The following is a 27,458-nucleotide window of genomic DNA, read 5'->3' on the forward strand; positions in this document are numbered from 1 at the left end:
CCATATTTGGCTAGAAAAGAAAAATATTTCTATTTTTAAAATAGCCAGTTTTGTTTAGTCTTTCTAATTTAGACTCTTATTCAGTAATTCCACTTCTAGAAATTTATCCTAACAAAAATCATCAATAATGTTCAATAAGACATAGCTACAGAAATGTTTATTTTAACCCTACTTATAAAAAAAAAAAAAAAACCAAAGAGCCATTTTAAATTCCCAAAACAAGGAGTATAAAGAGAAAAATCAGAAAAGACGATTACCTTTTTACTCTGAAAATAGAGAAACTGAGAATAAGAGGGGTTAAGAAATTTAACTAAAGACAGAGCTATTAAATGGCAGAAAAAGGATTTAAACTCCAGGTCGGCCTGATTCTAAAATATCTGCAAATATCTGCCAGAATCAACTGAAAAGACTCCCAGAGCAAACAACAAGTGAATGAAAAATCACGTTTTATTACAGAAAATTTGAAACTACAAAAGTAGACTAACAGTATAATGAACCCTCATGCAACCACTACTCAGCCTCAAAAATGATCAAATCATGGCCAATTTTATCTCACCAGTATCTCCATCCACTTCTCTTGTTTGCTTTTTGGGAAGCAAATCTTAGCTCATGTCTTTTTAGGATTAACTTCATAAAGAAAAAAAAATACTGCATTATATTCTATCAAGTAAAACCTATAATTAAGAAAACAAGTATAATATACTTGCATATAAACCATAATACTGTTATGGCCTTACTTTTAGGAATATTCAAATTAATTAGAAATAAAGAGTATGTTTCATATATAAACGGGGAAAAGGCCAAGAACAGATATGAGAAAAAGAAAAATTAAACTACTGTACCTTGATTTGATTGAAACAGTGTAAGTATTTCCAAGAATTGCCATAGTTGGAATAAGGATAAATGCCAAAGGTTTACATGGATCAGGATTAAGTTTAAAATAATACCTATAATATGAAAAAAAAATCCCACAAATCAACAATGACCTGATCATTTTAAATTATCAGAATCAATACGATAAGTATTGTTAAAAACATTCCAATAGCAATATGGATATAAGAGAGCTGTGAACAGTTCATGAAATATCTGATAAGTAATTTTTGCTCTATATCATCTTTGTATCCAAGGTTTTAGAAAGAGAATTATGATCAGAAACTACTAAAGGAAATGAAAATAACCAGTATGAATGCACTTTCTTTTTATAAGCAGTATATGTTTAAAACGGCATAAAGTTTTAAAAAAAAAATTACTTCAAATACATGAGTGCTACTCTAAAACAAAAAAAGATAAAATGAAGGTTCATAAAGGTATTTGTCCCTTATCTTTTTAAAAATCCAATTCATTTCTTGCATTTACTGACAGTAAAATGTCTATAGCCTTTCAGAATCAAAAATTTGTGCTCCTCAAATAATTCTGACAGCAAATCTGTGAACAAACATCTGGATATTGACTAAAATAAGGAACAAAAGGAGGATATTAAAATCTAGTAATCTTTTATTTAATTTGAACTTATTTTGGTTCTGCCAACTTAAAAAAATTCCCAGTATTTAGATAACTTGAAAGTTTTATATCATTTTTGAAAACTACATTGAATAGGGGTTCAACTACTACTTGGATGATGTGGCCTTTTATTTAGCTATTGACCAATGAATAAAAATACAATTCACCCTTTTGGGCTGATTTTTTTGAAAAGTTTATATTCCTGAAGTTTATATACACATAGTAAGGGAGAAAATGTGAATGTATTAAAAATAAATTGCTTGAACCCGGAAGGCGGAAGTTGCAGTAAGCTAAGATCACGCCACTGCACTCCAGCCTGTAAAGCAGAGCGAGACTCCATCTCAAAAAATTATAAATAAATAAATAAATAAATTAATTAATTAATTTCAGGTAATGTATAGTTTCCTGTTCTTGAGGAATTTTCATTAACCATTAGGAATCTAGCAAGTCTCTACTTAGGGATATTTATTGTTTGAACCACATAAACAATAATTATATAAACAAAACGCACCTAAGATTCTTTAGCCAATAAATTAGAGAAGGCATGCTGAGTAATACAATCCATGTTAATAAGTTAATCACAGTACTGTGCATGCGAAGGCTATCTTCAGCATCGTTAGCAGATAAACGAAGATTGTGTACTGAGGAGTCTTTATGATGATTGGATTTCTTTTCACTTCTTCTAGAGTGTTTGGGATTCTATAAAACAATAAAGTAAAAATATCAAGATACTAACTAAACAAAAGTATATTACTTTATTTAGAATCATACTCATTACTTATTAGCTAAATAAGTACATCTTTCCATTACCAAACTGACATAAAATCCTGAAATTACTTTGCTTAAAAATACTTTAAAAGTTATAAAACTTTTATTCTTTTGACTTGCTAGTTCTGCTGAAAATATATCCAAGTAATTATTCAAAATAAAATTTAATAGATAATAAATTTGTAAAAAAAATGACATAGGTACTGACAAAGATGAACTTATAAGTCTTTTAAAATATTCATTAGGTTCACTTTACTTAAATTCATAATACTGTATCTTTTAAGCACTATGAAATCCTAACCTTAAAAAAATAAACTCTTATATTTCCCCATGTTCTTTCATTTTAAATTTACATAGAGTTTTGAAAATAAAACTTACCACAGGCTGGCTATTCTTAAAAGTTGTCAAGCTGGCTTGCAGATGAACAACCTAAGAAAAATAAATCGCTGTTTAATTTTACTTTTATTTTGAAACAAAACCTATAAGCCTTTGGTATTAAAAATGAAAAGCACTGTAATCTGAAATTTTAAAAATGTAAACCAAAAAGTCATTTAAACGTGTAAAAACATTCTTATACAAAACAACAACTACACATGCTGGCTATCATGGATTAAAAAAACAAACAAAAGCAACAAACATCAACAAAGAAAAAACAGAAACAGAAACAAAACAATACAAACTTCTGGAGTATGGTGGGGCCAGGATATACTGCTGTATCTTTGATAACCTGTAAAAGCCTAAGTTTGAATGATGCTTTGTTATAGCAACTTAATGTGTCTTGTGAGTCAAAGATTTCATTACATTCAATATAGTAAAGGAATATAACACATTTTACATATTTTAAGTCTTTGAAAACCAGAACCCAATTATATACAGTGGTGAAATGTTTATAAGAACTGGAAAAAATCTTTAAATTTAATTTATTAGGGTTACCTAAATATTTAAGAAACCTTTGCTTAGTGGGTCAGTGGTTTGAAATACCTAATTAAAAAAATACTAAAATTATTATTTATAAATCAAAGTAGCTGTAAATAATTTTTAAAGAAGCATATAAATTTCCTTTGGAAAACTGAAAATAATATATGATATGCATGCATTTAGTTTACACTTTTAAAAATTTCATTTTTAAGGAAAAAAAGCATTATCCACTCTGATGTCAACTGTCTGTTCCTAAGAATAACATGGAGAGAATACACCTGTATCACCTCCTGGATTTTTTTTTTTTTTTTTTTTTTTTTGCAAAGCTGTCAACTTTATCAGACGTGTTTTTCACTTCTTCAGTAAAAATATTAGCCTAATTATTTTTATTGTCATCTTCTGATCCTTCAGCAACATTTGTAACATTTTATATTATCTTAGCATGATTAATAGCTTGATCCTACTGACATTACTTTTTGTTTCATCTCTTACCCATGTTCAAAAAGAGGTATGAATACAAACTGCTCTAGTAAAATGTTAAAAAAAAAACAACAAAAAACCTTAACCCTTGTAAAGACCAAGAAGTAAGCAGAAACAGATTCTATCTTCTCCTTTCTCTTTCCTTTTTAACAACAAAAAAACCCCAACTTAGATAAATAATTTCCCTTTTCCAGTTAATTGTATGTAATTTAAATAACTAAGATGTTTTTAAAAATCTTTACATTCAAACCCATTATGTAACAGAAGGTTACTACAGTGTTTATGATAATTTTTGTTAATAATGCCTATAGGACATCCTATATGTGCCTAATACAAAGCTCAATCATTTTGGCGTTATTGATTTGACATACCTTAAACACATAGTAAACATAAGAAAGAAGTATGGCTAGTGCTCCACAAGTTGTCCAACTAACTATGATCAAGACAATTGTCAAAAAGGGCAAGTCTGGTGATATCATCTTGATATCTTTAGGAAGTTCAGAGGGTCTGGAATTACAAGAACAAAGTTTAAAATACATATTAACAAATATTTATATAGTCACATATGAGAAGAAAACAATATAGTACCCTTCCAGTCTCTCTTGCTTATATGCAAATATATAAGGTAAACAATAAGGTATTTTTAAAATAAAGGCAAGTGGCCCCAAATATTTGATTTTAAGTTCTGTAATGTATTGTGATAACTCCTCCACCGTTTTGATATACTATAGCTGATACTTGTACTACAGGTGAAAAAATGTCACCAAAGATAATCATTAATTATACACCCTGAGCCATACATCTCCAGTCTTGACAGAAGGAGAAACTATGTTCTATTTCTTAAAGCCTAGAGACCACTCAGACCCTTGGTGGTGTTACTATCAGAACCTCTATCTGAAGCTTCTCAGAAGGGTGGAGGAAGAAGCATCACACCCACTATAATCTCCTCTGTGACAGGAAATCACATGACATGTCTGGTAAGGAGGAGTGGCAATGGGCACTAGATTGATGATTTACCAGGAAAGCCTACCAGTAACTTCAGATTCAAACGATGTCATTGGGCCCATAATAAAACTCTAGGCAATGTTTCTGGAGCTTTTATACATCTCATCTAATCTGATCCTAATATCTGGATTACAGACTCTTGCCCCCTGGTTTCACTATAGAAGTCAGCATATAAAAGCAGTATCCCAGGAGAAACAATCCCTCCTGGGAAAGATTCACAACCACGAAATTTGAAACTATCTGTGTAATTTGTCAAACTTTTTTACTAACTCTTAAGCACTAAGGTCAAAATCAAATGTAACATTTAACTTGTAATAAATGATTAGCTTTCACAGACACTAACTTTGAACACTAACCCATACTTTTGCTAGCTATATATTTTTCCTTAGAAAATAGTTTAGTAAAAATAATTAATTTCAGGTTCCTTATCAGAACATATATTTCTTCTTAAAGCAATAAGAAAGCTGTTAATCATTCATTCTTTACCTTTTCAAAGCTAGCCACAATGAAGAAAGAAGTCTCACAGATGCCGAAGAGAGTAGGCCACTCCAGTAGGCAGTACACGTTCCAAACAGAAAGAGAATCAAGGATATGAGGGGGAAACACATACTCTGACTAGTTAAAATGACGGCATCTACTTCTGGTAACAATAATACATCCCACAATTCGTTAAACCATTTATACCTGTGGAGAAAAGAAAATATAAAAGCAAAAAACCCAACAACTGAATGTAAGGACTTAATATTTGAGGTGTCTGACCATTTAAGAGAGTCTCTAAAGTTCCCTGATACTTAATTTATAATTATACTGAAAAACAAATATTTAATTCTTTGTATGGAACAAGTCATTTATTTTCCAAGTGAGCCTACTGATCTTCAAAGATCTGCATTTCAGTATAGCTTTACTACTCTCTATTGATCCTAATAGAAAGTAATATGTTCTTTTTTTTTTTTAGAAAGCCGAGTTAGTTGTAATGATGGAAAAAAAGATCTACATATTGATGCTTAACCAAAAATCTGAAAATGTGACTAAATTAAGAATGGAATGTTAACTAGGGTAGAGAGATCTAAAATACACTTTCAAAAGTGATCAGAGAGGCACTGTTTCATCAATACCCTGTAATGATTTGCATTTGAATCTAGGATACTCACAGATCATGGACCATATACACCTACTTACAAACATTAAAGGCAATCTAAGTTTAAACTGATATATATAAAGTGAGTCATTACTTTTGAAATGATTATACTATTAAGTAAACATTGATATACTTATTAGACCTTTGCCTAAGAGAAAAAAAATCCCATTTAACGAAACAAGTCAACTGCCAAATCTGTATGAAAATTTATATTGCATTATGGAACCAAATATAATGTTACATGTAAAACACAATTAAAATCATTATCACAGATAATAAAACTTACCCCAACAGAAACTTAATGATAATTACAAAAGGATCAACTTTGTATGGTTTGGCTTCTTTATCCAACATGGTAGCATATTCTAAGCAACAACCTGGTGATTTAAAAAAAGTTACATGCAATTCACAGTAATTAAGTATAAGATATACTATATCCCACGTTCTCTATAAGAGCAACATATTTTGTGTCAGAGAAAGCAAGCGTCTTCATTACTATCACAGAGACTCTTCTTGAAAGATTAAAAATAGCTGCAATTCAATAGCTCTTATATTAGAGTACACATTCAATCACTTGTAAAAACAAATTCAGGAAGTCAAAGCTGGGATTTCATCAGCTGTATTTTCACAAAGCTCCACGAGTGATTTAAAAAATTAGCTTTATTGGACACAATTCTGATATAATTCTTCTATTTAAAGTATATACAGTTCAGTGGTTTTTAGTATATTCAGAATTGTACATCCATCACCACAGTCTTAGAACACTTCCATTATCCACAAAAGAAAGTTTTCTTTAAACTATCACTCCCCAAATTCCCATCCCTTGGCAACCACTAATATACTTTCCTTCTCTAAAGATAGGCCTATTCTGAACACTTCATATACATGGAATCATAATATGTGGTCTTTTGTGATGGGCTCCTTTCACTTAGCATTTTTCAAGATTCATCCATGTTGTAACATATACCAGTATTTCATTTAATTTCTTTTTATTCAAATTTCTTTTATTCCATTGTATGATTATATTACATTTTATTTTTCCATTCATCACTTGACAGACATTTGGGTTGTTTCTGCTTTTTGGCTGTTATGAATAATACTCCTATGAACATTTGTATATCAGTTTTTATATGGATATACGCTTTCATTTTTCTTGGTTATATTCCTGGGAATGCAGATGCAAGTTATGCAATAACTCTATATTTAGCCATTTAAGGAACTGTCAGACTGTTTTTTTCACAGTAGCGACACTATTTTACACTCCTATCAGCAGTGTATGAGGGTTCTAGGTTTTCCACATCCTCGTTAAAACTTATTATTTGTCTTTTTTTAATTACCGTCATTCTAATGGGTATAATCCACAGGTGATTTTTGATAAGCGTCCTTGGTTCAGAACTACATCTGTAATTGGTTGGCTACATAATCCAATACTTAAAGCCTCTAGATTAACCAGAATCAAACATCCCCCAGATGTACATTCTATATGTTTGAGAATCAATTATCAAGTCAGTTGAAACCAAGAAAAACGAGACTTTTTTCAGACTTTCAAAACAAGACAGACATTTATACTCAAGTCTGGTTGATGTCATAGAGTCAGAATAATCTTTTTTTTTTTTTTTTTTTTGAGAAAGAGTCTCACCCCGTTATCAGGCTGGAGTGCAGTGGCGCGATCTCGGCTCACCGCAACCTGTCTCCCGGGTTCACGCCATTCTCCTGCCTCAGCACTCCGAGTAGCTGGGACTACAGGCGTGTGCCACCATGCCCGGCTAATTTTTTGTATTTTTTTTTTTTTAGTAGAGATGGGGTTTCACCGTGTTAGCCAGGATGGTCTTGATCTCCCGACCTTGTGATCTGCCTGCCTCAGCCTCCCAAAGTGCTGGGATTACAGGCGTGAGACACTATACCCGGCCAGAATAATCTCTTAATTAAAAGGCTGGGTCTGGCGCAGATCAACTGAATATTGCCTACCTCTTCCTGGAATATAGGTTAAATCAGGTTAAAATTAACACTAAAGGCAGACTTGAAGTTGCATAAAAGTAACTGAAGGGCACTAAGTAGCTGTAGAAAGATTTGAGTGGAGGGGATTTATGGACTGCTGCTTTAATATATTCAGGCCGCACTCTTTTCCCTGCTCCTGCCTCCCTTAATCACTGTCCAAGCCCAGTGAAACAAAGTTTTAGCCTCCTGGAAACTGTAATAACTGCTATACTCCAGGGAAGGTTTTGTCCATTGTACTACAGTTTCTACATCTGCTTCTCCAGATCCATTCTCCACCCCTCACTTTTCCTGAATTCTGGAAGGCTGACTTTTATGGACTGGCTTCTAGTTAAGTTCAGGAGTTAGAGGTATCAACAGATAGGAGGGTAGGAGAAAATAAGGTTAGTGTATGTATTTCCTCATCTTTTTCCTGCTGAGCCACAGGTTGGCAGTGGCTGTAGTGTTCCTGCACACCAGGCTACAGCTCCAGGAATGGTGTCCACTCCTACAGCCCTCTAGGTTTGTTCCTTCTCTTGTCCTGGTACCTTGGAGTACTAGATGGCTCTGTTACTAGTTTAGCACCTTTTCATTTCTTGTTGGTTTCTCTTAATCCTGCACATACCTTTGAAATAGTCCATTAAAATCTCAATTATTCCATTCAGTATGCCTAATTGACACAGTTGATACAGCTCAAATATAATAAATGCCTACTGTGTGCTCAGTACTATCTTGACACTAGGAATAGAATGGAGAACAAGATCAGGCTCTACATTTTAAGAAGTCTTCAGACTACAGGAAGGAAACTGCAAGTGCCAGGGTATAAAATGGAGAAAACAAGTGAGGAATTTTCTTGGGGATGTCTTAAAACTTAAGAGGATCCCAAACTCTTGCAAATTTGGGAAAGACAGATTTAAGAAATTATCTGTCTTGTCTAGCCACATGTAGGTTGAAAAGGCAGCAATGAAGCATTGGCTCTTGGAAGGAAGGAGGGAAGGAGGAAGGAACAACAGACAGATGGACAGAAGGAAGGAAGGAAAAATGGAAGGAAGGGAGGAAGGGAGGGAAAGAGGAAGAGAAAAAAAGAGACGGGAGGGGAAGGAAGGGAAGAAAGAAAACAAAACAAACTAGGATGACAAGGAAGGAAATTAGGGAGTGAGTGTCTCTTATTAGAAGTACACATATTATGAACTATTCCTGCAGCAGCAACAGCAAAAAAAGAACAGGGATGGGGATCAGTGGGAAATAACCTGAATCTAATCACACCTATAGCTCTAATGATCAATTTATAGAAAATAGAAAAACATGTTCAACTGTACCATGGGGATGGAATCAGCAAACTCCAAACTGTAGAAAATACAAAAGTATATAAAAAAGTTTTATTTGATAAATTATAAGGGGAGAAAAAGAGATGCAGAATAGACCCTACAGATAAAGAAACAATTCAGTTCTGACAATGAAAGTTGTTGTCAGAATCAAAATGGAGTCACTGTGTTTTTTTTTTTTTTTTTTTTTTTTTTTTTTTTTTTTTTTTTTTTTTTTAATCCTGACAAATAGAGTCAGGGAAGGCTGTGAAGGGAGGGTTCTCATGCTTGTATACCTAATAGCAAAACTATCACAGAAGACTCTGCGAAAACCACAACTCTTCAAAGGCCACTGCAACCTTACACACACACAAAAATACTTCTCTGAGGACAATCTGCCCAGCAACTACTTGTCCAACCTCGGGCTGGCACCACCCTTGTTATGGATCCTTGTAGCCAAGGATAATTATTTCAAAACAATTATATAATCCTCCTCATTTTTTCTTTAACACTCATTGTCTTCCTTTACCTTCCTGAATATGCAAACAATTTACTATGACCTGTGGATTCCTGTTGCAATACCCTATTCCCAAATAAACATTATTTTATTTTAGAGAGGCCCCTCTCTGTTATTCAGGTTGACATGAAGAGTGTCCAGAGGTAGGACCTGGAATAGGATTACTTTTGGACACAGTTTGTGATGCTCAGAACTGGTGTGCAGTACTCACTTGAGCCCCTGGAGCTCTCTGCTTCCACCGCACACCTTTTTCAGGCCAGGACTCTCTCTCCCTCTAAAATCAAGGTAGAACCTCTTGACTTTATTCTGGATCTGGTAAATAAAGGACCTTACATCTCTCCTGGGATGACAGAAGACCTTTTGTCTCTTCTGGTAAGTCTTTCCTGGTGTAAAGACAAATGTCTTTGTGGTTTGAGGACCCTAGTTTCTATGGAATTTACATTCTGTTTGTTACACGTGTCTTTTCTAGGGAATTTACTTCAGGTTTTCTGTGTGCCTAATTTAACATTTTACTTGATCTGCATCCTGCAGGCTACTTTACCCCAAATTTTGGTCCACAGCCTTAATTACCTATAGGGGCCCAATTCTGTCAGAAATATAATTTGAATCTAATTGTCTTTCACAAACCAGTGAGTTTGTATTACTACTTTATAATTAAAATTCCAAAATGAAATCTATTAAGGCTTTTGAGTATGTCTATATATGTTCAGGTACATTTATACATACGTACATGTATTGGCATAGCTGGCCAAAATCCCCTAAGAAATTCTATTCAGATTGGCTTCAATAAATGAATACTCATATAAATTATATACTAATTAACCCAAGTGTCTTTTAGTTCAGTGACTTAAGTAAATCTTTAATAAATAAGCTGGTTTTCATCTATTAAATACTAATAAGTGACAGTTCAAATTACTTGTTAAATTTAAGGTTACTAAGAGTTAAATTTCTAGTTAAAAATATAAATTAATTTACAGTAACAATTCTAATGTATATAAAGTATATTAAAAATAATGTATTATTGATGAGAAAAATTATAAGAAAGGCATAAAAATGTGTTCTTTATTGAGGAAAAATAATTTTGTCTAATTTGGATGTTATTTAAAGGTTGTTTCAAAATACAGATTTAGAAAAAAATAGAAACAAGATAGAAAGGAACCAGTAAATAAGAGAGATGTGCATAAAGTTATGGCTTGAGAATGCGTTTTTGGTAAGGAAGGTTAAAAAGAAAACAGAATAGTTTTGTATAAGAACAACTTATGTGATACATTTTTGTCCTAAAGTAAAATGACTGGTTATTTAAGAAATAGGAAATATTTGGACAAGACAGAAAGGCTAAGCATGTTATCAAAGTAAGTATCTAAGTAAATCATGAAAAAAGTTGATGAAGAGTGACTTTATGAAAGAAAATTCTGCATGTGATCAAGTTGGCTATAAAAGAGATTTCTGTCTTTCTAAAGATTAAGCTTTGATATTAAAGATACACTAAGGCAAAACTAAAAATTTGGTCCCCTATGTAAAAGCAGCAAGGCTTTCTTGAAATATTCATTTACTCTTAGAAAATTAGAAAAGGTTTTGATTTTTAAATCTGAAATCTGTTTTCATTAACAGCCATGTTTTACACTGTCCAGAGTTTCTATTTCTGCCACATTTCGTCCTGAGATCTGCTCTTCCTCTCTCCCTTTAAGAAGGCCTCAGGTGATAACCTCCCTTTCAAACTTTTTTGTCACCTCCTGTGTAACTTTTTTCTTCAGTTCTAACTCTACTATTATGGCCTGAAGCCAAAATATTCATCTAGAAAAACAATGTTTTCCTCTTGGATAACTTGATTCTATATTATTGGCTTTTCTTGATATGTCTCAATTGTTTCATGTAATCAGGAAACTGTGTCACGTGCTTTTACTTTTTCTACCAGCCACTTATTCCTCTGTTTCCAAAACTAGCTTTCTTGTTTATATCCCTCTATAATATGGGCTTACACTTATAACCTTAGACACATTTTTCCTATATCTGATTAAATTCAAGTACCCATTCATCAAGTTCGTTTAAGTTCTGGGTTATCTAATGAGTTTCCCATAAGAAGATGAAGTCACACTGCAACAGACTTTTCTTTATCTTTTGGTAATAAAAAACCTAATACAGATAACACAGGAAATTACATAGTACTGACATATAGGATAATTTCCTGTGTTAATCTTTATTAGTTTTTTTTTTTTTTATCACTTAGGATAACTGAGCTTTAAGAAGGTTAATATTTTTATATCCATACAATTTTCTGTATTGCTTTTTAAGTCTTTTATTACTTTAAATGAACTATTATTTCACAATGACCTGTGATCCTCTTTTGATCAAGTGTTTTGAACCTTTTGACTTCTTTGGCAAGCTTTCCAAAGATGAAAATTTCTTTTTTTTATTGGTGGAGGAGTGCAATGGTGCAATCACGGTTCACTATAGCCTCAACCTTCCAAGCTTAAGTGATCGTCCCTTCTCAGACTCCCAAGTGGCTGGGACCACAGGTGTATGCCACCACACCTGGCTAATTATTTTTTATTTTTTATACAGAGAGGGTTTCACCATGTTGCTCAGGATAGTCTCGAATTCCTGTGCTCAAGTGATCCACCCTCCTAGGCCTCCTAAAGTGCTCAGAGAATAGGCATGAGCCACCACACACCTGGCCAAAAATTCTAAACTAAGTCTTTTTTATCTTAGCTTTCAGATTTTCTAGTTGGGCCCCTGAAAAGCCTCCAAGAATATATCTCTCATCTTGTAGCGATATTAAATGATTAGGCTTATTTGGTAAATTATATGGAAAACATTGTCAAATGATAAGTGATACTAGATCTTCTTTCAGTTATATTCATGTTATTGATATGCTATAAAATTATATAAATTCACAGAAATCAAATATGTTATCAGTCATAATTTTGGTTATGTTAAATCTTCTTCAAAGTTATATTTGTATGGATATGCTATTGATGTCAACATTTCTAAAAATTATGTAAAATTGATAAAAGTCTGATGGTCCTGATATAATGCTGTCAGTAATGATTCTAGTTGATATCTTAAAATGCTGCATGTTGACAGAAATAACTAAAATTTCCTTATCACTTTGGGGCTTTCATCAGATTTGAACCATGACTATGATAAGTTTCTGTCATCCACAGTTATTGTTTTCAATTCTTCTCCAAAAGCACTTGCAATCAGCTGTATTGCAATCAAGTTTTTCATGAAAAAACTTTAACAATAACTCTTTCTCTCTCTTTTTTCTTTTCTTTCCTTTAAAGACAGGGTCTCACTCTGTTGCCCAGGCTGGAGTGCAGTGTTGCAACTGTAGTTCATTGTAACCTTGAACACCTGGGTTCAAGTGATCCTCCCACCTCAACCTGCTGAATAGCTAAGACTGCAGGCATGTGCCACCATACCCAGCTAATGTATTTTTTTTAAACTTTTTTTTTCTTTTTTTTGTTTTATAGAAACCTGGTCTCCCTATCTTGCCTAGGCTGGTCTCAAACTCCAGACCTCAAAAGTGATCTTCATATCGGCCAGGCATGGTGGATCACGCCTATAATCCTAGCACTTTGTGAGGTGGAGGCGGGCAGATTGCCTGAGTTCAGGAGTTCGAGACCAGCATGGTGAAACCTCCGTCTCTACTAAAATACAAAAAAAAAATTAGCTAGGTGTGGTGGTGGGCACCCGTAGTCCCAGCTACTTGGGAGGCTGAGGCAGGAGAATCACTTGAACCTGGGAGGTGGAAGTTGCAGTGAGCCTAGATCAAGCCACTGCACTCCAGCCTGGCGACAGAGCGAGACTCCGTCACCAAATAAAAAAAAAAAAAAAGGGATCCTCATATCTCAGCCTCCGAAAGCATTGGTATTACAGGTATGAGCCACCACACCTGTCCAATAAGCACTCTTAAACACAGATTTCTGATAACTTTAAGATTAATTAACTAAATAAAAATTTCCAAAACCCTGATGAAAAAACTGATGGGCTCAGGAAACTGCTAATCAAAATCAAGCAGAACAAAAATTAATTACATGAGATTGACCAACTGATAGTGTTTTTATGACTTCTACTTGAAATGCTGGTTCTTCACTTAAATGTTTTATTTTCTAGATTTAAGGAAAATTTATCTCTTAAGCAGGAAATTTGGTAAAGTATACTTTTGTGAACAAAGATGGAATCATATGCTTTTTCTCTACATGGTTCCTACAAAATTTGGAAACTATCTGAGTATTCTTATGGCCATATGATTTTTTTTTCCATAAGTCCAATAAAAATCTGGCCTCTTTATAACAGGACACAACTGGAAATATTGTATTAAATGTTAGTTATATTACCAAGGCTTTATCAAATATGTTATGTTTGAGAAGATGCACAGAATATCTGACTTTAAAGGTTCCAAGCCTGATAGTGAGTAAATAAAAACTGTCAATTGCTGGCAGGCCTAGGAACCTTAAGACCTTAAAAACCTCAAGAGGTTTTTATTGTTTTGGGTTTTTTTGTGTGTGTGTTTTGTTTTGTTTTGTTTTGAGACAGAGTCTCGCTCTGTTGCCCAGGCTGGAGTGCAGTGGCGCGATCTCAGCTCACTGAAACTTCTGCCTCCTGGGGTCAAGCGATTCTCGTGCCTCAGCATCCTGAGTGGCTGGGATTATAGGCATACAACACCATGCCTAGCTAATTTTTTTGTATTTTTAGTAGAGATGGGGTTTTTGCCATGCTGGCCAAGCTGGTCTCAAACTCCTGAGCTCAGGTGATCAACCTGCCTCAGCCTCCCTAAAGTGCTGGGATTACAGCCATAAGCCACTGTGCCCAGCCCTCAAGAAGTTTTTAAATCTGAGATTGCTATGTGATCAATGCAGAGATAAAAAAAAAATTATGTTTCTAAATAAAAGCTGTAATACACCTGTTATTAGAATGTAGCTCTGTTGATTGTTTTCAAGTTCTTGATAGACTATACTACTTGACAGACTAGACTAGATCCTGCATTCTTCTAGATTCTTCCAATCCAACTTTCTTCCATGGAATTACTGAAAATGAGAACAGCTTTGTTCTGAAAGCCCTATAAGCTGAAACTAGATGCATTTTAAGAAATAAGCCTCATGTTTGATGGGGCCACACAAAAAGTTCACCAAGCCACCTAATGTCATAATCAGAGTCATCCAAACTACAAACCAGGATGAGAAGTTGACACTTTCACTCTTCAGATAGCTTTTCCCAAGATGTCAGAACAAGACTTCGTATCATGACACCCTTACCCTTCTTAATGACCTTTTTTACTTGAAGAATAATGGTCATTTGATGTATTCAACTGGTTGTGTTTAAGCCTAGGTTCATGGTTCAAAACTATTATGCAAACTGATCATTTTACTTTGTATTTTCCCTTTTTAAACTTTCGATCTGTTTTTCTTTGTGTCTTCTCTGATTTATTTGAGCTGTGTTTTGTAATTCTCATTGTGGAGATCTTTTGCCTCCCTGGTTAGCTATATTCCTAGGTATTTTATTCTTTTTGTGGCAGCTGTGAATGGAATTGCGTTTCTGAAGTCCTTGCCAGAGCAATCAGGCAAGAGACAGAAATAAAGGGCATTGAAATAGGAAGAGAGGAAGTCAAACTATCTCTGTTTGCAGATGACATGATTCTATACCTAGAAAACCCCATAGTCTCGGCTCAAAAGCTCCTTCAGTTGATAAGCGACTCCAGCAAAGTTTCAGGATATAAAATCAATGTACAAAAATCACTAGCATTCCTCTGTTAACTTGTTTAAATTTTGTAGAAATACAACTCCTAACAGCTTAATGCTGGCCCAGCACTTTGAAATGATGGCAAAAGACTATGGAACAAACTAAACTGAACTTAATAATGGACTCCAGGTAGACTTCCTTCAAAGCCACTCCCTTCAAACCTCCCTCAGTGCTCAAATGTGGCTAAAAGGTTTATGACACTGACTCCTAGTCACCAATCATTACAATGTGGGATTAGACCAGCAACCTGGGACAGGTCTATTCCAGCACCAAGGGATATCAAAATCTAACTATAGGGTGATTGATCAGTGATGCTTTTGGAGAAAGATCTTAATCAAAAGGGGGAAAATGTAAAACTGGCCAGAATCAACATGGAGTCATTTGTGTTAGAAAAAGAAAAAAGAAAAAAACAAAACCAAAACAAACCCTGACAAATAGAGCTGAGGAAGGCTAAGAAGAGAGAGTTCTCACACTTATATGCTTGATAATAAAACTAACACAAAAGACTGCAACCTGGAACAAAGGCCATCTCAACCTTATACAAAAAAAATTTCTCTGAGGACATCTGCCCAGCAACTGCCTGTTCAACCTCAAACTGGCATCGCCCTTGTTATTCATCCTGGCAGCCAAGAATAATCATTTCAAAACAATTTTAATCCTTTTTATTTTTCCTTCAACATCCTGTCTTCCTTTACCTCCCTGAATATGCATAAGTTTACTGTAGCACACCAATGCCCTATTACAAATAAACATCATTTTCCTTTAGAGAGCCTCTCTCTGTTTGTCATTTAAGTTGACAAAACTTAATGAAACTAATGACCAACTGGACTGTGTGGATCTTCTTTGAAAACGCTTTAAAAGTTTTTTTAAAAATATTTGACTCCTGGCCAGGCATGGTGGCTCACGCCTATAATCCCAGCACTTTGGGAGGCCGAGGTGGGCAGATCATGAGGTCAGGAAATCGAGACCATCCCGGCTAACAAGGTGAAACCCCATCTCTACTAAAAATACAAAAAATTAGCCGGGTGTGGTGGCAGGCACCTGTAGTCCCAGCTACTTGGGAGGCTGAGGCAGGAGAATAGCGTGAACCCTGGAGACGGAGCTTGCAGTAAGCTGAGATACTGCCACTGCATGCCAGCCTGGGTGACAGAGCGAGACTCCATCTCAAAAAACAAACAAACAAAAATTGACTCCTAAACAATGAATGGATTAATGAGGAAATTTTTTAAAAATTAAAATATTCCTTGAGACAAATAAAAATGGAAACACAATATACCAAAAGCTATGGAATACAGCAAAGAAAGTTCTAAGAGGAGAGTTCATAGCAATACATGCCTAAATCAAAAAAGTAGAAAGACTTCAAATAAAAAACCCAATGATGCATCTCAAGAAACTAGACAAGCAAGAACAAATGAAAACCAAAATTAGTAGAAGGAATAAAATAATAAAGATCAGAGCAGAAATAAAAGATATTGAGACTGATGCCGGGCGCGGTGGCTCAAGCCTGTAATCCCAGCACTTTGGGAGGCCGAGACGGGCGGATCATGAGGTCAGGAGATCGAGACCATCCTGGCTAACACGGTGAAACCCCGTCTCTACTAAAAAATACAAAAAAATTAGCTGGGCGAGGTGGTGGGCGCCTGTAGTCCCAGCTACTTGGGAGGCTGAGGCAGGAGAATGGTGTAAACCCGGGAGGCGGAGCTTGCAGTGAGCTGAGATCCGGCCACTGCAGTCCAGCCTGGGAGACAGAGCGAGACTCCGTCTCAAAAAAAAAAAAAAAAAAAAAAAAAAGATATTGAGACTGAAAAAAATACATCAGCTATGAACAAGCTTCAAGGAAAAACAAAAAGATCAACAAAATGAAAAGTTGCTTTTTTGAAAAGTTAACCAAAATCTACAAACTTTTAGCTAGACCAAGAAAAAAGAGAGAAGACTCAAATAAAATCAGAGACAAGGAAAGAGTTATTACAACTGATACCACAGAAATAGGAAGGATCATTAGAGAATATTATAAACAAATTTAACCCCACAACTTGAAAATCTAGAAGAGATAGATAAATTCTTGGATATAGCCAACCTACCAAGGTTGAATCAAGAAAAAAAAATAGAAAACCTGAACAGACCAATTACAAATAATGAAGCTGGGCATGGTGGCTCATACCTGTAATCCCAGCACTTTGGGAGGCTGAGGCAGGCAGATCACCTGATGTCAGGAGTTCAAGACCAGCCTGGTCAACATGATGAAACCCTGTCTCTACTAAAAATACAAAAATTAGCCAGGTGTGGTGGCACACACCTGTAATCCCAGCTACTTGGGAGACTGAAGGACAAGAATCACTTGAACCTGGGAGAAGGAGGTTGCAGTGAGCCGAGATTGTACCACTGCACTCCAGTCTGGGCAATAGAGTGAGACTCTGTCAAAAAAAAAAAAAAACAAGTAATGAGATTGAGGCAGTAATAAAAAGTCTCCCATCAAAAACAAGCATGGGACCTGAGGGCTACACTGCTGAAATCTATCAAACATTTAAAGAACTAATATCAACACTAGTCAATATTCCAAAAAGACACTGAAGAGAAGAAAGCAACTCCAAACTCATTCTATGAGGCCAGCATAACCCTGACACCAAAACCAGAAAATAATACAACAAAAAAAGAAAAGTACAGGCCAATATCTTTGATGAACATAAAGGCAAAAATCTTCAACAAAATACTAGCAAACTGACTTCAACAACATATTGAAAATATCATTCACCACGATAAAGTGGGATTTATCCTAGGAATGCAAGGATAGTTCAATGTATACAAATCAATCAATGTGATAAATAACACAAATGGAATCAAGAATAAGTATAAAAATCATTTCAATAGATGTCAAGAAAGCATTTGATAAAATTCAAAATCGCTTTAAGATAAAAACTATTAAAAAACTGGATATAAAAGGAACATACCTCAAAACAATAAAGGCCAAATATGACAAACCCACAGCTGATACTATACAAAATGGGAAAAAAAATTGAAAGCTTTTCCTCTAAGACCTAAATAAGACAAGAATGTCTGCTTTCACTACTTATTCAATAGAGTACTAGAAGTCCTAGCCAGAGCAACTAGGCAAGAGAAAGAAAAAAAGTGCATCCAAATTGGAAAAGAAATAGTCAAGTTATCCTTGTTCACAGATGACATGATCCTAGATTTTAAAAAAACCTGAAAACTCCACCAAAAATACTGTTAGAATTGGTTTTTTTGAACTCAGTAAAAGTTTCAAGATACAAAGTCAACATATAAAAATCAGTAACTTTCTATACACTAATAGAAATCTGAAAAAGAAATCAAGAGGGCTGGGTGCAGTGACTCATGCCTGTAATCCCAGCACTCCGGGAGGCCGCAGCAGGTGGATCATTTGAGGTCAGGAGTTCAAGACCAGCCTAGCCAACATGATGAAACCCCATCTCTACTAGAAATACAAAAAAATTAGCGGGGCGTGGTGGCACATGGCTGTAATGCCAGCTACTCAGGAGGCTGAGACAGAAGAATCGCTTCAACCTGGGAGGCAGAGTTCACAGTGAGCCGAGATCGTGCCATTGCACTCCTGTCTGGGCGACAGAGCGAGACTCTGTCTCAAACAAAAACAAAAACAAACAAACAAACAAATCAAGGGAGTGATCCCATTTACAATTAAATTATATCTAGGAATAAAAGTAACTAAAGTAAAAGATCTCTACAGTGAAAAATTATAAAACACCAATGAGAGAAACTGAAGAAGACACACAAAAAAATAGAAAGCAATTCCATCTATGTTCATGGACTGAATGATTCAGAATTGTTAAACTGTCTATACTACCTCAAGCAATGTCTAGATTCAATGAAATCCCTATCAAAATACCAATGAGAGTCTTCACTGGTATAGAAAAAACAGTTATAAAATCATATGGTACCAAATAGGCAAAAAAATCCTGAGCAAAAACAAAGAAGCTGGAGGCAATCACATTACCTGACTTCAAAATACACTACAAAGATATGGCAACCAAAACAGTTTAGTACTGGCATAATACAGATACATAAGCCAATGGAACATAATAGAGAACCCAGAAATGAATCCACTCATTTACAGCCAACTAATTTTCACTAAAGGTAACCAAAACATACACTGGAGAAAGGACATGGTGCTGGGAAAACTGGATATTTATATGCAGAAGAAAGAAACTAGATCCCTATCTTTCATCACGTGCAAAAAATTAAATCAAAATAAAGACTTAAATTTAAAACCCAAAACGATGAAACTACCACAAGAATATATTGGAGAAATGCTTTGGGCCATTGGTCTGGGCAAAAATTTTTTGGGTAAGACCGCAAAAGTACATGCAATAAAAGCAAAATGGGATTATATCAAGCTAAAACGCTACTGCATAGCAAAGGCAACAAACACCAAAGTGAAGAGATAAGCCGAAGACTGGGAAAAAATTTTGCAAACTATCCATCTGATAAAGGATTAGTAACCAGAATATATAAGGAACTCAGACAACTTAACAGCAAAACAAATACTCTAATTTTAAAAGTGGCCAAAAGATCCGAACAGACATTTCTCAACAGAAGAAATATTAATGGATGGTCAGATGAGGTGGCTCACAACTGTAATCCCAGCACTTTGGGAGGCCAAGGCAGGAGGACTGCCTGAGGTCGGGAGTTCAACACCAGCCTGATCAACATGGAGAAACCCTGTCTCTACTAAAAATACAAAATTAGCCAGGCATGGTGGCCTATACCTGTAATCCCAGCTATTTGGGAGGCTGAGGCAGGAGAATCGCTTGAACCCGGGAGGTGGAGGTTGTGATGAGCTGAGATTGAGCCATTTCACTCCAGCCTGGGCAACAAGAGCAAAACTCCGTCTCAAAAAAAAAAAAGACATACCAATGGCCAACAAATATATTTTTTAAAATGTTCAACATCACTAATCACCAGTGAAATGTACATCAAAACTACAATGAGATATTACCTCACCCTAGTTAAAATGGCTTGTTATCAAAAAGACAAAAAATAACAAGTGCTAATGATGATATGGAAAAAGGGGAATGCTAGCACACAATTGGTACAAATGTAAATTAGTATAGCCATTATGAAAAACAGACTGGAGATCCTTCAAAAAACTACAAATATATCTGCTATATGACCCAGCAATCTTACTGCTGTATATATTATCCAAAAGAAAGGAAATCAGTATATTAAAGAGATGTCTACATCTCCATGTTTACTGTAGCTCTATTCACAACGGCCAAAATATGGAATCAACCTAAAGTCCATCAACAAATGAATGGAAAAGAAAGTGGTAATATATACACAATGGAATATTATGTAGACATAAAAGGAATGAAATTCTATCATCTGTAGCAACATGGATGTAACTGAAGGACATTATGCTAAGTGATAAGTCAGGCATAGAAAGACAAATATTATACACTGTCATTCATATCGGGGAATTTAAAAAGTTGATCTCATGGAGCTAGAGAATAGATGGTTACCAGAGGGTGGAAAAGGTAAAGAGGAGTGGAGGGATGAAGAAAGAATGGTTAGAAAGAATGGTTAATGGGTATAAAAATACAGTTAGAAGAAATAAGGTCTACCGTTTGATAGCACTGCAACCTCTGCCTCCCGTGTTCAAGCAATTCTCCTGCCTCAGCCTCCCGAGTAGCTAGGATTATAGGTGCCCACCACTAAGCCTGGATAATTTTTTGTATTTTTAGTAAAGATGGGGTTTCACCATACTGGCCAGGGTGGTCTTGAACTCCTGACCTCGAGTGATCCACCCACCTCAGCCTCCCAAAGTGCTGGGATTACGGGCATGAGGCAGCACCTGATCAAGATGACTGTAGTTAATAATTTATTTTATATTTTAAAATAGCTAGAAGATTTGGAATGTTCCCAACACAAAGAAATGGTAAATGCTTGAGCTGATGGATATCCTAATTACCCTGATTTGATCTTAACACATTATATGAATTTGTCAAAATATCACCTGTACCCCATAAATAGGTACAATTATGTATCAATCAAATAAATTAAAAATAAAATACTTCTTAAAAAGTCATTTGAGGCCGGGTGCGGTGGCTCACGCCTGTAATCCCAGCACTTTGGGAAGCTGAGGTGGGCAGATCACAAGGTCAGGAGTTCGAGACCAGCCTGGCCAACATGGTGAAACCCCATCTCTACTAAAAATACAAAAATTAGCTGGATATGGTGGCCGGTGCCTGTAATCCCAGTTACTTGGGAGGTTGAGGCAGGAGAATCACTTGAACCTGGGAGGTGGAGGTTGCAGTGAACCGAGATCACACCATTGTACTCCAGCCTGGGCAACAAGAGCAAAACTACGTCTCAAAACAAACAAACAAACAAAAAAACAAAAAAAGGCATTTGATAATACTAGGGCATTCTTGTTAATTTTTTGGTGCGTATTATGGTTAAATATTTTGCCCCTTTTTAAGTCATAAATACTAGCAAATTATTATATGAAGATAATTACACTGCTTGATTCCTGTATGTATTTTAAAAAACGACTTAGTTAATCTGGTTAGACTCAAAGTTATTTTTTCCATTAAAAATGACACTGATACAAAAATGACAAGCTAAGAGGATGTTAATAATTTGCAGGTCTTAAGACCATAAATTGAAGGTCTCTGGACTAGCTTCCTCAAACTATTTGGGATTGGTAGTTGATAGTAGAAAAGTAATAAAGATGCAGAGAAGGCTCATCATAAAATCACATGCTATTTTGGAGTTTTCAAGAACAGAACAGTAGCTACTATTATGTGGCATAATTATAAAATATTAAATAAATTAAATAAAAAAAATAAGGGAATTTTAAGAACTCTCTTAATTATGTCTACTGATTTAATAGAATTATACATATAAATACATATGTGGAACTAATAGTTGTTCTACTTTAATATTCATAACAAAAGTAACTTAAAAATTAGAAGCATTCTTACCTGTTGAGAAAAGAGAATATAATTGTCCTCTATAAGTAAGAAGCATATTAGATACGACATAAGCAGGAAGAGCTCCACCATGAAATCTAACTACCTAAAAAACAGGTAAATCAATGGGCAACTCCTGAATATTCATGTTAATGAAATAAGTGTAGTTTCACATAAAATTTAAAAGTTGCTCTTCAATTTATACCTTTCCTGACATGGCCACAAAGATATTTCCAGTAATAAGTATCAAAAACTCTTAAGTAAAATAAATGTTGAAAATACATAGCAAACTAAAAATGCATCTGAATTTTTTATCAAAGGCATAATAGAACATATAATTGAGTAGCATATACTACAAAACTGTTTTCCAGGACACACTGATTATTTAACATGTTCCAGGCATGACAGTAAACACCTTATATGCATTATCTCATGTCCTTCTCCTAATATCGTTTGAGGTAGTTCTTATCCCTATTTTATAGATAAAGAAATTCAGGCATGAGAGCCCAACTAACCTGCACAATTTAAAACATAACGGGCAAGTTACTTAGCTTTCCCTCTCTATGTCTTTATCAGTAAATGGGGACAAGACTAGTATGTACCTTATAGGTAGTTATGAGGATTAGACATGCATATGTGTGTAAGGCATTCAGAATATTAACTCATATATGACCAGTTATGAGAAAATGTTAATTGCTTTATTAACTTTTTATGTCCTTCACTGTGTTTGAAAATCTTATGGAACTATAAGTTTTAAAATCAGTGCCTAAGTTCATAATCATTATGTTATAGTGCCTGAAGTCATCCTATCAGCTCTCTACAAAATACATACAACAAAAACAAGCATTCCTATACACTAGTAACAGACAAACAGAAAGCCAAATCACAAGTAAACTACCATTCACAATTGCTACAAAGAGAATAAAATACCTAGGAATACAACTTACAAGGGATGTGAAGGACCTCTTCAAGGAGAACTACAAACCACTGCTCAAGGAAGTAAGAGAGGACACAAATAAATGGAAAAACATTCCATGTTCATGGATAGGAAGAATCAATATTGTGAAAATGGCCATACTGCCCAAAGTAATTTATAGATTCAATGTTATCCACATCAAGCTACCATTGTCCTTCTTCACAGAATTAGAAAAAACTACTTTGTTTCATATGGAACCAAAAAAGAGCCTGCATAACCAAGACAATCGTAAGTAAAAAGAACAACCCTGGAGGCATCACTCTACCTGACTTCAAACTATACTACAAAACTACAGTAACCAAAACAGTATGATACTGGTACCAAAACAGATATACAGAACAAACAAACAGAACAGAGGCCTCAGAAATACCACCACACATCCACAACCATCTGGTCTTTGACAAACCTGACAAAGACAAGCAATAGGGTAAGGATTCCCTATTTAATAAATGGTGTTGGGAAAACTGGCTAGCCATATGCAGAAAACTGAAACTGGACCCTTTCCTTAAACCTTATACAAAAATTAACTCCAGATGGATTAAAGACTTAAAGTAAGACCTAAAACCATAAAAACCCTAGAAGAAAACCTAGGCAATACCATTCAGGACATAGGCATGAGCAAAGACTTCATGACTAAAACACCAAAAGCAATGGCAACAAAAGCCAAAATTGGCAAATGGGATCTAATTAAACAAAAGAGTTTCTGCACAGCAAAAGAAACTATCATCAGAGTGAACAGGCAACCTACAGAATGGGAGAAAATTTTTGCAGTCTATTCATCTGACAAAGGGCTAATATCCAAAATCTACAAAGAACTTAAACAAATTTACAAGAAAAAAACAAACAACCTCATCAAAAAGTGGCGAAGGATATGAACAGACACTTCTCAAAAGAAGACATTTATGTGGCCAACAAACAAATTAAAAAAAAGCTCATCATCACTGGTCACTAGAGAAATGCAAATCAAAACAACAATGAGATACCATCTCACCCCAGGTAGAATGGTGATCATTAAAAAGTCAGGAAAGAACAGATGCTGGAGATGATGTGGAGAAATAGGAATGCTTTTACACTGTTGGTGGGAGTGTAAATTAGTTCAACTATTGGGGCAGACAGTGTGGCGATTCCTCAAGGATCTAGAACTAGAAATACCATTTGACTCAGTAATCCCATTACTGGGTATATACCCAAAGGATTATAAATCATTCTACTATAATGACACATGCACACATATGTTTACTGCGACACTGTTCACAGCAGCAAAGACTTGGAATCAACCCAAATGCCCATCAATGATAGACTGGATAAAGAAAATGTGGCACATATACACCATGGAATACTATGCAGCCATAAAAAAGGATGAGTTCATGTCCCTTGCAGGGATATGGATGAAGCTGGAAACCATCATTCTCAGCAAACTAACACAAGAACAGAAAACCAAACACTGCATGTTCTCACTAATAAGTGGGAGTTGAACAATGAGAACATATGGACACAGGGAGGGGAACATCACACACCAGGGCTTGTCAGGGAGTGGGTGGCTAGGGGAGGGATAGCATTAGGAGAAGTACCTAATGTAGGTGACGGGTTGATGGGTGCAGTAAACCACCACAGCATGTGTATACCTATGTAACAAACCTGCACGTTCTGTACATGTATCCCAGAACTTAAAAGTATAATTTTAAAAAAAGCCTTAAGTTCTTTTAATGTCACATTATTAAAAGTAAATTTACTTTAAAGCATGTTTTCCATTCCACATAATTTTTTTAGAACATGTATAGACTTCTCTGGCAACCTGAGGAAAGCTATGTAAGTACAAGCTTACTAAAAAAGTTGGAGAAAATTTCAGAAAATTCAGGGTCTCCCTAAAGTTCCTCCATGGATTCCCAGGTAAAAAGAGAAGAGAAAAAAATCAGATAATGTACAGCCCATACTTGTCACTTACAGTTTACAGCTTTGCATGCAAGGTTGGGAAAGCTAAGTAAAAGGGAAAAGACCATTTTGCTACCTAATACCAAATCATACATAACATGCTGGAAAATATACTGTACTTAACGAGAGTATAAAAGGAGAGTTAAGCAACATAGCAGGCTCAGGAGTCAGGCTCCTGGATTTAGATTCCAGCTTTGCCTCTCACTAGTTCTGTGTCCTTGGGCAAGTTATTTTACCCCTCCATTACCTTCCCTTCCCTCTCTCTATATCCTCATCTGTAAAATGAGATAAACAGCACTTACCTCACAGGGATGTAAGGCTTAAATATGTTCACACTTGCATAAAGCATTTGGAACAGTAACTGGTACATGGTAACTGACTGGAAAATACTAGCTGTTATTGTTACCTTTAATGCCCTTCACTGTGTTTAGAATCTTGTAAGAGGTCCCATGCAGAGTATTCTGAATATAAAATTTCTTTTAATGACAGAGGATCATTGTTATGAGTATTAAATGTTATACTGGGCTACAAATACAACTGGGTATATAAGATACTACTAAACTTACAATCATAAACTGACCTCCCTGTCTCATAGTCAAACTGTAGCCATACTTAGTATTTGGTGCAGTATTTCTTTAAATTTTGAATTACATGCCAACATTGAAAAATTAAAATATTTCATCTAAAAATTCATATTTCTAGTTTCTCTTAAAAGCTGAAGATCTGGCAACACTGGACTTCATTCCTGCACAGAAATGATTTACCAGCGTTTATGGAATTCTCTTGAGAAAGTAACTTTCAGTTTATGCTTTGCCCTCTTTTTCGTAAGAGCAGACTATAGAATATGTGAATATTTTCCTCTTTCCTTTTTCAGAAAAAAATTTAACTTTATGAAAAGTTATCTACTGAAGGCTGAAGTTTCTCTTATTCATTTTCTCCAACCTTCTGTGACTGAATCAGCAACATTCAAAATATGTATTGTTTTTTAAAACAAGTAAGATATACAACTTTCATTCATTCTCTTACTACCTACAAGCTACATTTTTAAACAAGCATGAAGGAAGAACATCTTATATCTTTTCAATAACTTCAGAATTTAATTCAATTAATACAAATTCTTTTTGTTTTTAAATTTTTTATTACAGAACTAAGCTTAAGCTTCAATAATGTAAATTATTTAATTGACATTTTAAAAGACTCTACATTTGATACTGTTAACACCTGTACATCCTCAGTCTTTAGAAAGATTTCCACATCAAAACAAGAATACTAGGTCTGTCCTCTTTTGGTTTATAATTATGCTTGACTCTGGTGTATCAAGCTGACTTGACTTTTCTTGTTACTAAATTGAATTATGAGACACAGGAATTATATGGATGAGAGTATGTTATATTCCTACTCCAAACCACTGTTTACAGTAATATGCCCTTTCACCATACTAAATATACAATAGTATAAATTTGAGAGATTTAATTGGTTCCTTAACATTTTAGAATATGTACTGTAATTATCCATGATGGTATTTTCCAACTTATACAAAGATTTTAATCTTCTCTTCCTAATTTAGCACAAAATTTTTATATATTCTTATAATTTTATAATGTTCACAAATTAATAACGATCATAATCTAGTTCTCACCAAGTTGCTCTGAGGATTAAATGAGATAATGCATATAAAAATGTTTCTAATTTAATTTTGTCTTGTGAGTTTTATTACAGTATTAAATGACTTAGAGTTAAAACAAAATTCTACTATGCCTGCATTGCAAAATACAACAGACCAAAAAAAAAAAAAAAAGTGAAAGTAATGAAAGCTGTAATACAAATCTGACTGAATTTTAAAACTATATAACTTCCCTAACTTATCAATTGTTATCTTATTTATGTCCAGGTTGCACAATTGTGCAAATTATAGCAATGCTAAGTAGTATCTATAGTTCTACTACTTTATGCAGTATTTTTGTAATATTATTTGCTAATGAATTCAATACATTTATCTTTAATAGAATTTATGTTTACCTTTTATACACTGAGTATGCACAATATAAAAAGTTATTTGAAAACATTCATTTATATGGCAGAGCCTACATATTTTATTGTACTATGATTTTATAATGTAGTATGAGCAACATGAAATCTTTTTTCTTTTTCTTTCTTTCTTTTTTTTTTTTTTGAGATGGGGTCTCCCTTTGTTGCCAAGGCTAGAGTGCAGTAGCACAATCTCAGCTCACTGCAACCT

General features: G+C 34.7%; 1 protein-coding gene across 2 annotated transcripts in view; it reads right to left on the bottom strand.

Moving 5' to 3' along the window:
- Nucleotides 1–27,458, bottom strand: part of PGAP1 (post-GPI attachment to proteins inositol deacylase 1) — an 83,238-nt gene that overhangs the window by 8,864 nt on the left and 46,916 nt on the right. For both annotated transcript variants that reach the window (XM_031936500.1, XM_023217979.2), the window contains exons 20-26: nt 22,324–22,417; nt 6,096–6,186; nt 5,158–5,355; nt 4,038–4,173; nt 2,647–2,697; nt 2,012–2,199; nt 843–947 (exon numbers count right to left, since the gene is read on the bottom strand). In XM_031936500.1, coding sequence (XP_031792360.1) covers nt 843–947; nt 2,012–2,199; nt 2,647–2,697; nt 4,038–4,173; nt 5,158–5,355; nt 6,096–6,186; nt 22,324–22,417 — 863 coding nt within the window. The remainder of the gene's footprint in view (nt 1–842; nt 948–2,011; nt 2,200–2,646; nt 2,698–4,037; nt 4,174–5,157; nt 5,356–6,095; nt 6,187–22,323; nt 22,418–27,458) is intronic.

Source organism: Piliocolobus tephrosceles, chromosome 11 (genome assembly GCF_002776525.5).
Source record: "Piliocolobus tephrosceles isolate RC106 chromosome 11, ASM277652v3, whole genome shotgun sequence".
NCBI classification, from domain to species: domain Eukaryota; kingdom Metazoa; phylum Chordata; class Mammalia; order Primates; family Cercopithecidae; genus Piliocolobus; species Piliocolobus tephrosceles.